The 13,995-nt window shown below is 44.1% G+C and overlaps 1 protein-coding gene across 1 annotated transcript in view; it reads left to right on the top strand.

The window, feature by feature from the left end:
• The window catches only part of TRPC5 (transient receptor potential cation channel subfamily C member 5), a 148,437-nt gene extending 137,817 nt beyond the window's left edge, over window positions 1-10,620 (top strand). Inside the window, exons 8-11 of the mRNA XM_045030704.1 lie at window positions 6,255-6,461; window positions 6,620-6,661; window positions 8,682-8,771; window positions 9,710-10,620. Of these exons, the coding sequence (XP_044886639.1) occupies window positions 6,255-6,461; window positions 6,620-6,661; window positions 8,682-8,771; window positions 9,710-10,444 (1,074 nt within the window). The 3' untranslated portion in view covers window positions 10,445-10,620. The remainder of the gene's footprint in view (window positions 1-6,254; window positions 6,462-6,619; window positions 6,662-8,681; window positions 8,772-9,709) is intronic.
• Window positions 10,621-13,995: the final 3,375 nt, after the last annotated feature.

Raw genomic sequence — 13,995 nt, 5'->3', positions numbered from 1 at the left:
CTCTGGCCCAGATCCACAAAGAGGCCTAGGTCTTGCAGCGCTGAGCATTGCAGCACCCCGAAACTCACCGGAACACCGCTGAGATCGACAAAGCCTGAGTTACGCATCTAGTCCTGTTACACAGGGATAGGAATGTTAGCCAGGGTGCTAGGCGGGGAGCCACCTCAACTAGCCAATGGGAGCTGCCAGTGACAGGGGGTGTATGTCAGAGATAGGTTCCTCCCTCTGGCCTGGACTTAGGTGCCTATCTCTGCTTAGTGATCCACGAATGGGAACCCACCGCCTCGGGCTTAGGTGAGAGATTGTCGTAGGTGTCCAGACGCCTAGAGGGAGGCAGCTGTCCACAAGCCCAGGGGCAGAAACATAGGTACCTAGGGGACTTCTGCCTTGAAAACATAGGCACCAAGTGAGTAAGCGTCTATAGGGTTTAGTGGGAGTTTTGTGGATTGCAGTGGAGCCAAAACTGGGACTGAGGTAACCAAGTCTGGGGGTTAGATGCCTTTGTGGAGCCAGGCCTCATCTGTAAAATGGAAATAAAAGCGCTTTCCTACCTATCAGAAGAGTTGTGATGATCAATACCTTAAAGATTGTGAGGTGCGCAGATAGCATGTTAATGGAGCCACTTAAGATAGCTAGATAAGACGGACTTCCAGTGATGGATCTATGCTAAATTTATACCAGCTAAGATCAGGCCCATTATTTGGCAAAGCATGATTCAAACCATGTGGCTGGGGAGGGCTGGGGGGATGGTAATGGGAATCTTTATAAAACATTTTAAAAAATGTAAATAACAGGTTTTCTACCCAGCGATAAAGCTTGAGATTAGTGCTTGACTTATGCTGGATAATTAGTGTAGTAGGTAATTATTTCAGAGCTGGCACATCTGCGAATACAGCACTGCTATTGAATTAGAAAATCCGTGTGGCCACTAAACTAAGATGGCCACGGCAATTCCCCCTGGGGTCTCTAGGCAAGATTAATTATCCCTTAAACTGGCAGGGACTTGCCAAAGGATTGTGCAGACACTACCGTGTAGCCTCATTGCAGTGGATCCTGAGAACATTTCTTTGGAAGAAAATGCCGTGCCCCTATTTTTGGGGGCTGACTGGGCTAAGCGGTTTTGACTCAGCCAGAAGAGCTAAAATGTGCTAAGGCTACAACAGCGAGTGATGACCTGGAGGACGGGATAAGTGGCACGGACGTGGTCCGCAGGAACCTATAGAAAAGGCAGTGAAATCTAATCTTCATATGAATACAGAATTGCTATGGCAACAAGGGCATGTTGCAGAGCACATGTGGAACTAGTGGATGGGGAAAAAAAATCATCTAAAAATGACAAATGAGCTGGGAATCAGAGTCTGCCCAGCTCAGTGAGTAGCATGGGTCCCAGCATGCCTGAGCTCCTAGCCCAGGCTGACATTGCAATACAAGGTGGGGGAGGTGCAGCACCTCCACTGGAGTTGTGCCTGCTCAACAGGGCCCACCATGGTCAGTTCTCTGCTCTGCCCGGCTGTGGTGAAAGGTTAGGGGATAAGCTTCATATCCTGGCCAACCTCTCCTCTCTCTCTCAGTAGAAGTGGTGACAATGCCAAAGCCTAGCTGAGCTGTCGGTGCTAAGTACAGAATACTCCTGTTCTCTACAGTCACTCCAGGTTGCATTAAGTGAATTGCTCTAGATGGTATGTTGAGATACCTGGAATATGACTGATGCTACTGAGAGTGACATTTTAATCAAGTTGCTCTTTTAATATTCTTCTGTGAAACGGCAGCACCCTTCTCCCTCACATAAACACATGTCTCAAAGAAATGCTATCAACTTCCCTTATTAGGGGTCTTTGTTACTTATTAAGTGTCAATTGTGCTCTGAGCCCTGTACAACACAGAGAAAGCTACAGTCCCTTCCCTGAGGAACTTACACTCAAAACTGAGCTGACCGCAAAGTTGAATACATATTCATCCCCGGGGGAGCTGCACTAACTTCATTGCGCTGCAGGAATGAGTTTGGCCTATAATGCACTGAGTGATCAGTGAAGCCCAAAACTCAAAGCAGGGCAGATGGTTTTTTTTAAGAAGTACTTTGCTTTGTGGTGGGTGATCACTGAACAACTTTGCCTCTGACCTGTGTTCTAAGGAGGGATTCGAATGAGGAAAGGGCAGTAGCCTGACACACAGGTGTTCTCAGTAAAACTAAATAGCCTTTCCATTGCACATTCCCAGTGTAAAACCACCACCAAAATAGCTTTGCCCTAATCATTCAGGTTCTCAAAACAGCTGTGCAAATAACTGAAACAAGCTTGATTTGGAATCTCCAGGGAATGCACAGGAGCAAATGAGGACAAGATTGGGTAACCTGGGTCAGATTTTAGCAAGTTGTTTGCCTTTTTAAAAGAAATCATACTAGAGTTGCGTGTGTGTGACAAATCAGGTGAAGCTCCAATGGATTTGGGACCAGGGTTCTCCCAGCCCAAAAGTTGGGTGCATTTAGTTTTATAGAGGCCATGCAAAATTACCCCAAACCTTTACACCCACACCACACCCTGCACACATACACCCCCCCCACACACACACACACCAGGCCCTATTGTGGTCTGAAATGGAGAAATCAAAAAGGCTTAATTCAGACAAAATGTCAGTTTGGTTAAACACCCCCACCCGCAACAAAACAACAAAAAACTAGCTGTTTGCCTCCTTCCTACAAACTCTTCCCTGCAACTGCCACTTATCTCCCACTACCAGCTAGGTCCTCCAGCCAGCATTCAGCCTTCTTATAACATGTTGCAGGAAATTAGGTACCACCAATTCACCACAGCTGGCCGAGCCCTACTACCCCATCAGACCCTGCAAGCCACAGTAGGCAATTGTGATCTTGGGTGCATGTGTGTGTGTGAGTGAGAGTGAGAGAGAGCTCTCTGCCAATCCCTGGATGGGGTTTAAACACTAAGCTACATACAGATTCAAAGGTCATACTCAAAATATACAGAAGACCATTAAAAATGGACAAAAAAAATGCAGAATGATCCCATCTTCTAGCCATGCTTGTGTTTATTTTGAATGCTGATGAATCAGTGGCCAGAAGATTAGAGTGACTCCCAGGGAGCAAGAAAGTAACACAAGGGAAGAATCAGAAGCTGTAGCAAAAGAGATTTGGGTTTGTGAATCAAGAAATACTTCTCTGTAGGACATATGACCAACCTGTGCAACTTGCAACTGCAGAACATTATTGAAACAAATAACTTAGTGACATTAAAGAAAATTAGACACATGAATAAGAATAGCAATTGCAATGACACAAACTAGGATAACCTATACAAGGGCTATCAAATCTCCTGTTACACAAGCTGATCAGCCGTTTCTGACAGCCTTCTCTCTAGTATCTCTGAAGCTAGTCTCTTTTTCCCATCCCTGTCTCTGAGCTAGAAACACATAGAGGCAAATTAGAATAGTAGTTGCAACAACATATCAACTTTGGTCTCTTCTAGTCCACAGGAAAACAGCAACTTTCATGGACTTCAACTCTGTCCATGTGCCTGCTCTGTGAAATAACTAACACTTCAGTGCCTGGACTAAAATATAACACTAGGCAAAGCAGTTGTCCAACAATAAATAAAGACTTGCTAGCGCTTTATCCTGTAGGACCTTACTGCATTGCTATATTTACTAAGATACCTGGGATCAGCCACATGGATAAAAAAGGCTAATAAAAGACCACTTGGGATGATTTTAGATGTGTAAGTGTTTAGTATGTTCGGCCTTGCGCTGAGTTTTGCTGGGGGGATTAGGTATCAGCATGAAAGTTTTGCAACCATATAACAAAATGTTGCAAATTGCAGGAAGTGTATCTGTGATACTCTGAATGTCTGTGTAAGTACAGATGTGTGCCAGGAAAAGGATTCTCTCCCACCTTTCCTTTCCAAAAGTTTGTCTTGCATTTAAAATTCATCATCATACAGTGCAAAGTTCATTTCCACAGTAAACGGAGGCCATTTAAAAGTATTAGCATCGCTCAGACTGCTGTTCCTAGCCTCTCTGTACTCCGGGTAGTACATCTCTTCTGCACAATGAGGAAGAGAAATCTTGGTTGGCTATTATAGTAGCCAGGGTTATGTGGGTCTGGTTACTTTCTGGTAACCCTCCTGCACAGCTCCAGTAGGTTCCCTGGGAGAAGGCTGCCTATGAAGCTTTCATGCAGCTACATATATTTTGGCTCCAGCTTGTCTGTTAAGTTAAGATGCTGTTTTTTTTAATGCCTTTCGGTGCTACTTATTGTTATGCCCATCCAGAGGATCTGGCCAAAATGTAACATAGGCCAAAAGGCAAGGCAAGGCGAACTGCCTCTATGATCCCACCTATGTTTAGAAAGCTACCAGTGCGGAAAACCTGGCTACAGTGCATAGGTGCTGGAAATAGGGGTGCTGCAGCTTGAAGTGGTTTCCATCATATACGGGGTTTGCAGTTTGGGTCAATGGTCTCAACGCCCCTGCTATAGTGTGGTGCTGACCTGACATGCTTCCTGTGTGGGCTGAACTGAACGTGTTCCTGACTTATGCTGCAGCCCTGTTGAAATCCAGAGCTGTAGCATGATGTGGATGCGTGATCAAAACATGGTTCTGTTCCATCTCAACTGGCAAGACCTGGTTGTATTTTAACCAAGTCAGGACAATGCCAGGTAGCCAAGAACCCAGTGTGCCCATTTTCATAGTGTAGGGGAACCTTAGCCAGCATCAGTGCTGTGCTGTAGTTAGTGAATGCTTAGTACAAACATGCTCACTTGCAACCAATCACATCACTTCACCCTACACTTTTCCTCCAGTGTTCAGCTCTGGGGAGCAGCATCCCAGTCCGATGGGTTTGCAGATGCCTCCCTTCATGGAAATGGCTGCACAAGCAGAAAATTCCATGGCTGCCTCCTACCAGCGCAGTGTGAATCAGGCCATATTGTCATCTGACGTCAGGTAGTGTTAACATAAATGCTAAACAGCCAAACAGCTTCAGCAGCACAGCTCTCAGCCCAGTGCTGTACCCTGTGTGGATAACAATACACAACATACATCCTCACCATTGCAATTCCGAGTCACGTTGTAAGCTGTGTTGAGTACTGTTCTGATCGAAGGACTCAAGCAATCTTCTTTTGTGCCCAGTAGTATGATTTCTACAGAGCATATGAAACAGTGACACTTTTTAAATTAAAGTACAAAAGACATAGCACATGATCCAGTTTGAAAAGCTGGAGGGTGTCTATAAATCCTGGTTCAAGTCAGATGTGTCTCTGCAGTTAATGTGAGATTTGTTACCATAGACAGGAAACAATGCTTCCAAACGCCTTTTATGGATGGACATTTCACAGATTTAGATTTTAAGCTCTTTGGCTCAGGCATCATCTTTGTGTTACGTGTTAATACAGTACCCAGAAAGTAGGGCCCTCATTCTTGATTGTGACCTTAGGCCAGTCAGGTCACCTCTCTGTGCAGCAGGAAAATGGGGCTATTAGCTTACCCATCTTTGTGGAGCACTTTGAGGTCTTTGGATGTAATGCACTAGATACGTCAATTATACCAATCAGGATGAAAATGGAAAAATAGGCAAAATGCATCTAATTGTGTTTTTAACCTTGCATCAGTATGATGCAGACTCCAGGTTTCAATTCTAGTGCACAATAAAATGTATCCTTTTTTATCAAGATTGATTTTATTGTATCTAAAATGTATAAGAGCTAAAATAAGAGTAGCTTTAAAAACAAAACACAACAACTGTTTAAGATCCTTTCCCAGAGAAGTATCTGAAGACACCTGCAGACTAGGAAAGGAAAAACAATGATATTTGAAAATAAGAGTTGAAAAGTTCTTTTTTTTCTCCTCTCATAGTGGATTACTTCACTGGTGCTAGCTCAGCCTAAGGAATGACTTTCCTTGCTCAGCTTTAGGTGTCAGTGAAACCATTAATAGTGGCAGGACAAATCTTAAATGACGAACCCAGGTTTTGACACGGGAAACACTTTTCACTAAATGTTGGTGTTGCTGCATTTCTCAGTATTGTGCTACATTTCATACCGATTTTGTATTTACACGGACAAGGGCTATAGAGGACTGAATTTGTCTCTCATTCGTCATGTGAGATCCCCTTCAGTACATGGGAATTAATACAGATATCGTCTCGCAGGACTCAACCTTTAAGCTGATACATATCCAGTGGTTCTCAATGTGCCCTCTAATGCAGCTTGCCTGCAGCTAGTAACATTTTGTTTCCATCTTTCCCAGGACCACGCGGATATTGAGTGGAAGTTTGCACGGACAAAGCTGTGGATGAGTTACTTTGATGAAGGTGGCACTCTGCCCCCTCCATTTAATATTATCCCAAGTCCCAAGTCAATCTGGTACCTTTGCAAGTGGATCCACAAGCAACTGTGCCCAGACATGGACTCTGAGGATGAACAGAAGAGGCATGAAAACCTAAAAACATTCACAGTAAGGAGCCTTATATTTTAGTATTTCATTTGCCCAGAGTATTATTTATTAATTCAGGCTCACAGAGTCCAGTATCCCTTTGCTTTTAGTAGAGCCAGTGGGAGACATGGAGACGTGACTGATGCCCATGTAATATACATGTATCTATTTAATTGCAGGAACGGCATGCTGACAACCTGATTCAGAATCAACATTACCAGGTAAAGCCTCCAGTACATTAAGTCATTTATTGCCTATTTCTTGCTCGTGCTTGATTCGTGACACCTTGCTGGCTGCAAAGTGCTGTAATGTATTTTGATGCGTGTACAAGCTCTAAGAGGTTTCGGCTCATTGTGGAATAAAATATACCTGGCTTCTTCCAAACGGTCTGTGCGGCTCGGGTCAGCGACTCAGATGTGGCCTTTCACCTCTTCAAATACAGTGCAAACACTGGGTGAAATGCCCATTGACTTCAGTGGAGCCAAGATTTCATGCCTGGTCATGCGGTGAAGTGAAATCCTCATCAAAATTGCTGCTTTAAAAAGTCAAAAAGATTAGCCTTATTTTTGCAACGAATTCTGAGATTCATCACAAATAAGGAGCAATTTGGGTCTATTTATGACTGAGGAAGGCTCAGATGAGAGGAATGTTTTCTCCTGCTGCAAAGACTTTTGTAGCTTCTATTTATTCTTAGCCTGCCTGGGTTCAAGAATTCATCAGATTCAACTTATAACAGGATGAATGTGTATTTACAATACCAGCTGCTTGAACCTAGTTGAATGCATTATACCAGTATTCTGGAAGGAAAAACAATAATAATAATACTAAATCCCCTGAATGTTGTTACATAGTACATCAGGCCTACATTTTCACAAGTGACTGATGATTTTCGGTGCTTCCATTTTTAGGTGTCTAAAATTGAGACATCTTAAGGGGCTTAGTTTTCAGAGAATAGGCACTTGGTACTTTTCTGAAACTCAGGCCTCTCTTATATGTCTTAAGCTGGGCACCACAAAGTCAAGGCATCCACGGTCATTCTTGAAAATGTAGTTCTCAGAGCTTTTTTACTTCACCGGGCTGTTGACAAAGAGGATTTTCAAAGATGCCCCTGGAGTTAAGGCTTCCTCTGAACATCCTGCCCTAAAGAATTCACCTTGACAATCTGCCTGAGGGACACGTATCATAGATTTACTCTCCCCACTTACAGACACAGAGAGGTTTGGAGTGGGAAGAGGCCTACTGGCATGCTGAAAAATGCATGTTCAATTGCACACCTATGTTGTGAACACATCTACAGTGGCTAAAAACCAATTTGCTTATGTAATGATAGCAACGACCTACACCAAGGCAGGGGCAAATGGGCACATACTTTTACTTACAAATGGATCTCTTCCCACCAAAAATTCAGTCTGAATTGAATAGCCCAGGACCACAGAAGGAGTCAGAGACCTAGGGCGAGTCACTAAGAGCTTATCCTGTGAAATGGAGAACATCCTCAGATCCCAGTACCAGTAATAGGTGCTCAAGGTCTGGAAGCCTCGCAGGATGGAGCCGTTAACATATGTTAGATTGATCACCCTCAGGATAGACTATGCCCTTGGATAGATGTCCGTGGTTCCCATTTACTTCCATGGGACCCCAGTTGATATCCATGTGGGCTCATGTGGCTCTAAATGAATCCAGCAAGTTTTGGCTGTTCTTCAGTAAATGTATTTGTTTAGCTATGACTCATGAGTGTGGGAAAAACAAATCTCCAAGTGACATATTTAACAGTTCCATAATACCTGGCATATGTATGAGACTTGTACTGTAATTTTAAAAGCACTTGACATTCTTTAACCAGTTAAGACTCATATTATCCCTACGATGTGGGTAATTATCCTCATAATACAAATGGGGAAAGCAAGGCAGAGAAGTTAAGTGCCTTGAAGTCATGTCTCGAATTAAGACGGCTGAGGCATGAAATCTCTTCTCACGCAAGCATTGTTACATACACACAATGCAAATACAGGACTTTGACTTATGCTTAACTGCTGAGCTTTCAAGATGCAAGATCTATAACTCTTTATAATGCTTCATTATGTTTGAAAGAACATGCCCCATTTTTCAACACCAGTGGCAGGTCTGTGACTCCGCAAACAGTGGGACAGAGATGTCACAAATAGTGAAAACACAATGAGACTGCCCCGTTTGGCCTCAATAAGTAGGTAGCTGAATCATTCATGTTCTTTTATGTTTCAGGAAGTGATCAGAAATCTAGTGAAAAGATATGTTGCAGCAATGATACGAAATTCCAAAACCAATGAGGGATTAACTGAAGAAAATTTTAAGGTAATCCATTATTCTGTAATACAGTTGCCTCTCAAAACACTCAGTGACACCAGCTCAGTGATGCCACCTCCTTTGTAAAGCACTTTGAGACCTACTGATGAAAGGATTTTTCAGTATTATTTGTTCTGAGCATACCTGTGACATGTATATCTACATGCATTCTTGTGAGCAGGCAAGGCCCGCGCCCCCTTCTGGTTCCCTTTAGGCTTTAGCAGTTTAGCATGTTCTAAAGTGCAATAGGTTTGTCTGGACTAGGATTTTAGAAGGTGTTAATCAGATTGAGCTAATTTCATTTAACATCACACTTTTAAATGCTAGTCTAGATAAGACCAAAGATTGTGTGTATGAACAATAACACCAGTGGCAAGGAATATGATTATGCAAGACCGCAGACCAATCAAAGGCAGCCATGAAGAGACAGACTTAGATGACAATCAACAGATGAAACATCACAGTGTGTGCGTGTGACAGATGGGCTATGTCTTTTCCTTAGTATGCTTGAGTTTCTGGGGGAGTCAGCCCCAAAGAGGGAAACATTTGTCACCCAAGTTAAATCTGGGGCCCATCAACTAAGACAGAGTCACATTAATGCTTGTAAATTTCAGCAGAGCCCCCTCCCACCCCCATTCACCCCATGGGTGAACATCTTCATTAGGTTTTTAAAAACAATTATTCCGTTTTTTTTCTTGGTGTCAAGAGGGCTGGTCTAATGGCTGTTAGAGACATAGAGTTCTAGCGAGGCTCTCTCTCTAGGCACAGAATTACTAAAATGTTCCTTCAGCCGCTGAATAATGAAAGATTTATCTGGTATTCTTGTACATAGTGATTTGGTATCAGACATTTGCATAACTTTGAACACTCCTCTCAGGGGAATACAATCATTCTTTCATGTCACAGATGAAGCTTCTGAGTGTAACTCATTTTCCCTCTTGCCTTAGGAATTAAAGCAGGACATATCTAGCTTTCGCTATGAAGTTCTTGACCTCTTGGGAAACAGGAAACCCCAGAGGAGAAGTTACTCTACTAGCAGCACAGAGGTCTCCCAAAAGGATGAAACCAACGAGGATGGTGCTGGAGAAAAAGCTAAAGCCAAGAGTGTTTCTTTCAATATAGACAACAAGAAAAAAGATTTCAATGTGTCAGCTCTGATTAAAACTATGTCTGGGATTGAAATTGTGGAAGAGAAACCAAAAAGCAACGGAATAAATAAGCGCTCTTTCGTCCGAAACGGGAATAGGGTTCAGAGGCTTTCGAGCTCCAAGAAAGAGTCTTTCAAAAGACTGGGTCTCCTCTTCTCGAAGATGAATGGACATGTGCCTGAGCCAAATTCAGAGCCTATGTACACTATTTCAGATGGAGTTATTCAGCCACATTACATGTGGCAAGACATTAAATATTCTCAGATCGATAAAGAGAGAGAAGAGAACTGTTCCAAAAGTGAAATTAACCTCAATGAGGTGGACTACAGTGGGAACATGAGACTTACAGGACAGAGCAAGGAATGCCCTATGGTTTGTACCAGCTCTCTTCACTGTGCTTCCAATATTTGCTCCTCTAATTCCAAACTTATAGACTCCACCGAGGATGTGTTTGACTCCTGGGGAGAGACCTGTGACTTGCTTATAAACCAGTGGAAGGATGGGCAGGAAGATCATATTACAACTCGGCTATAAGTAAAGCTATTGAACGCCTGCTATAGGACGTAGCTAAATATTTGTCATTGTTTGCTATCACCGATGATTCAGAGTCAGGCTTCCATTTTGGTCCCTAGCATGGGGTGTAGGACTCTAGTTATTTTAGCCTGTTTTATAGCCACCTTTACCACATTTTTTTTAATTTGCCTTTTTACACTCACCGATGCTGAACTATTTACCAATTTGGGCCAATGTTAAGGATGTTCAATACTAAGCAGCAGAGGTGCAGACTGCTGTTCCCTACCAATTGCTATGCTTAGCCTGTATGCGCTTACTGTAAACCCCAAGGTTCTTTTATTGATGCAGATCCGGTCTTCAGATCCCATAAACCTCAGACGTTTTGGTGGCAGAGTGAAGGACCTGTACAGTTTCTTTCCTAATCCAAACGATCTGGTTGTTCACTGGATGTCAGAGACAGATGTTGCCTCCTGATTCAATGAGTGCAGGGATTAGGGGGAGAGAGGAGGGGGATCATAGTGGGCCCAGGCCTTTGAGGGTCGCTGCTCTTCCTGCAGGAATGGGAGGAGATCGGGAGTCAAAGAGGGCCGAGGGAGGGGTCATTTCTCTCCCTATAGGAATGGGGAAGACAAAGAGGGCCCAGGCCTAGGGGGGTTATTTCCTCTCCATGGGGACTGGGGGGCCTGTGCCCTGTATGCAGCCTGGGGGCTGGTCCAGCCTCTCCTTGAGCTCCAGCCCCGCTGCTGGTGGGAGCCGTATCCCTGACCCAGGCACCTTGGACCTCATCCAAAGTGAGATCTGGATTTGGCCAGGGTGGGTGAGTCACTCCCTGCACTACCAATGGGAGCACAAAATCCAGGTGAGTCTGTGAACCTGTGTACCAGGTCACACCACCACTGACTCAAATTTGTCCCAGTCGCCCCCCTATTACCAAGGAGGGGCAGCCAGGCCAAACCTGAGATGAGGGCCCTGAAAAAGTGCCCCCAGTGCACACCAGTTCATCTGGGCCTCATTTCTGTGGGTGCAGTGAAACCCATGGCCCTCTGCTCAGGCCACCCCTGCTGTATGTTGCACATTCTCCTCATTTCACTGCTCCACGGTACCAGCTAGTGAAAAGTAGCTTAACTGGAGACTAAGAACCAGACTGGAAGAATTGTCAGAAGGGGTTTCCAGTTATAACTGGCCTTTTTCTTTTTTAAGCAATACAGCCTCTGATTATTTCACTTGTGTGCATTTTTAAGGTTGTACATTACAGTCTCAATGTAAACTATTACTGAAATGAGAGAAGTGTATCAGCCAGTTACCATCACCTGTTAAGTTACGTGCTCTGCTTATACTGATCTCATTTTTCATTTCTCAGATACATTTAGCAATCCATTACCCCTCTCATTAGAAGTAGAGTTACTGACTCCTTTTACACGGAAAGAGAAATCGAGGGTCTGGCATAGTTCTAGGGCTCTGCATAAAGATGGGACTGAACTAAAATCCAGGATCCAAACATCCCTGCCTGTGTTTGAAATACAACCCACCGGCTGAATTTTACAACTGGCTCCTATATCTTTGTACTGGGTTGTACCAAAGCCCCACATCTGAGCCACCCTGAATCTCTTGTGTTTGAAATTCAGATCTGAATTTTGTGGCTTGGGCCCATCTTTAGTGCTGCCTTGACTTTTTGTTGCCTACAGATTTTTCAGTCCTGGATGGTACAATGTTTTAGGCAGAAAACTGCTCCCCTGCTGTGCTATCAAGCTCTAAGAGAGACCATCTTCCTTGTTTTCATGAATTGCATTCCTTAAAACCAGCCTAAGCAATACCAGCTTGAACTTTGCCCATGCCGTTTCTATTCTAGCTGCACCAAAGTGGAACATGGCAGTAGATATCCCTTATCATTTGTTTCCAGTAGTGCTACGGTGTGCTAGGCACTGTGTAAGCATAAAGGATGGTACTGTCCCAGGCCCAAACAGCTTCACAGTCTTAAGGAGACACACAGACGTAGGGGAGGGGATGTAATACAACATACAGGTGATTCTGATAATGCAGTGCTTGATGATAGAACTTTCTTGGTTGTTGCTGCTGAGATATGTAGACTAGCACCAATCACCCCTCTCCCTTGCCATTATTAGTCAGTTGCTTTCTTGTAGGAATCACGGTGGAAGTAGACCATCAGGAGGATATTAAGTGATTTGCTTAAATCGGGGCCTGAATGTGCAGAGGAAAGTGGCTCAAGAAGAGTGCTCAGGAGAGCACGTGGGGCAGCATGTATTCTCCCCAAGAGAAATGCAGACGACAGCTGTAAGGGGCACCCGTGATTCGATACACAGATTCCCTTAAAAGAAAGCTACCCTGGTTAGCTCAGGGCAGTGATCTTCAGGGTTCTGATCCTATGAGGTGTGAAGCTAGCTCAGGTCCTGCTGAAGGGAATGAAATTGAGACTTCCAGGATCAGGTCCGAACTGCACATGGCTGTGGATTGTTTGGAGAAGAGTTTACTGTAATAACATTGTGAACAGCTGAGTCTACAGTTGGCAACACCCCTTTTTTCTGAAAAGTGGCTGGAGCTCCAGGGACTCCCCGTTACAGTAGCTCCTTTCCTGGTTTAAAACGCCCAAGCATGACACATTTTGCCTGATTATTAAATATCAGTTTCTCTGCCAGTAGGAAAGCTGTTTCGGCAGATGGTTCCTTTGGACACCCATATGTTACAAATGAGGTCGCCTCTCAGTACAGATGAGCCCAAACCAAAAATCTGGGATCCTAGACAGGAAATTGCAGCTGCAAATCAAATTCACAGCTAGCCTATATCGCTATTATGGGTCATAACAAAACTTTGGGTCTCAGCACGCAAGCCTTGTGGAACGTTTCAGTGCAGCTCAGTCTGGACTTTGTGGCTCTAAGCCAGCTCTGGTTTTCAGCAAGATGAGCCACTGATGTAAAGTTCCTGATTGCAAATTGCATTGACTATGCTACTTGAGCCCCATGCAACATTCAGCCCTAAATATTTAAGCCTGTCCCACAGTTAAGGCATAGTGAAAAGCTTTCAGGCTCTCATGCTTACAAGGTGGTTTGAATTGTCTTTGATGCTACATTTCCTCTTCTTGTGAGGGGGAACAAAGCACTAACAGGATTGCACACCAAAAATATGCAAATTCCCAGGATGAGAGGGAGGTTGCTGCTCATTCATAAACAAATCCAGCCTCCCTTCATACTCATACCCCAAAGCCAGCTATGCACAAGGATGGTATTCAGGGCGGATTGGAGGGAATAATGAAAGGAGCATCCCCACCCCAGAGCAAGCACTTTCTGAAGACTTACAAACCAACCTGACCGAGCATTTGTTTAGGAATCAAGCATTTGAAAGAGCAGTTAGCTGGAGGCGGAGAGAGTGTCTGAAATCCCCTCATGCTTCACCTACCAACTTTGTAGTTTATGAATCTCTGAACAGGGCTGGCCAGCCATAGTGCTGTTCCCTGCCTAGCAAGTAAGAATAAAAATCACTCTTGGGATGGCAACGCAGATTCTATCAGCAGAGCTCAAGGAGACTGGGCTACAATCAGGGTTGATGGCTCTGAGTGT

The sequence above is a fragment of the Mauremys mutica genome, chromosome 9, assembly GCF_020497125.1.
Source record: "Mauremys mutica isolate MM-2020 ecotype Southern chromosome 9, ASM2049712v1, whole genome shotgun sequence".
In the NCBI taxonomy this organism is placed as follows: Eukaryota; Metazoa; Chordata; order Testudines; family Geoemydidae; genus Mauremys; species Mauremys mutica.
This window is presented reverse-complemented; position numbering and strand designations above follow the sequence as displayed.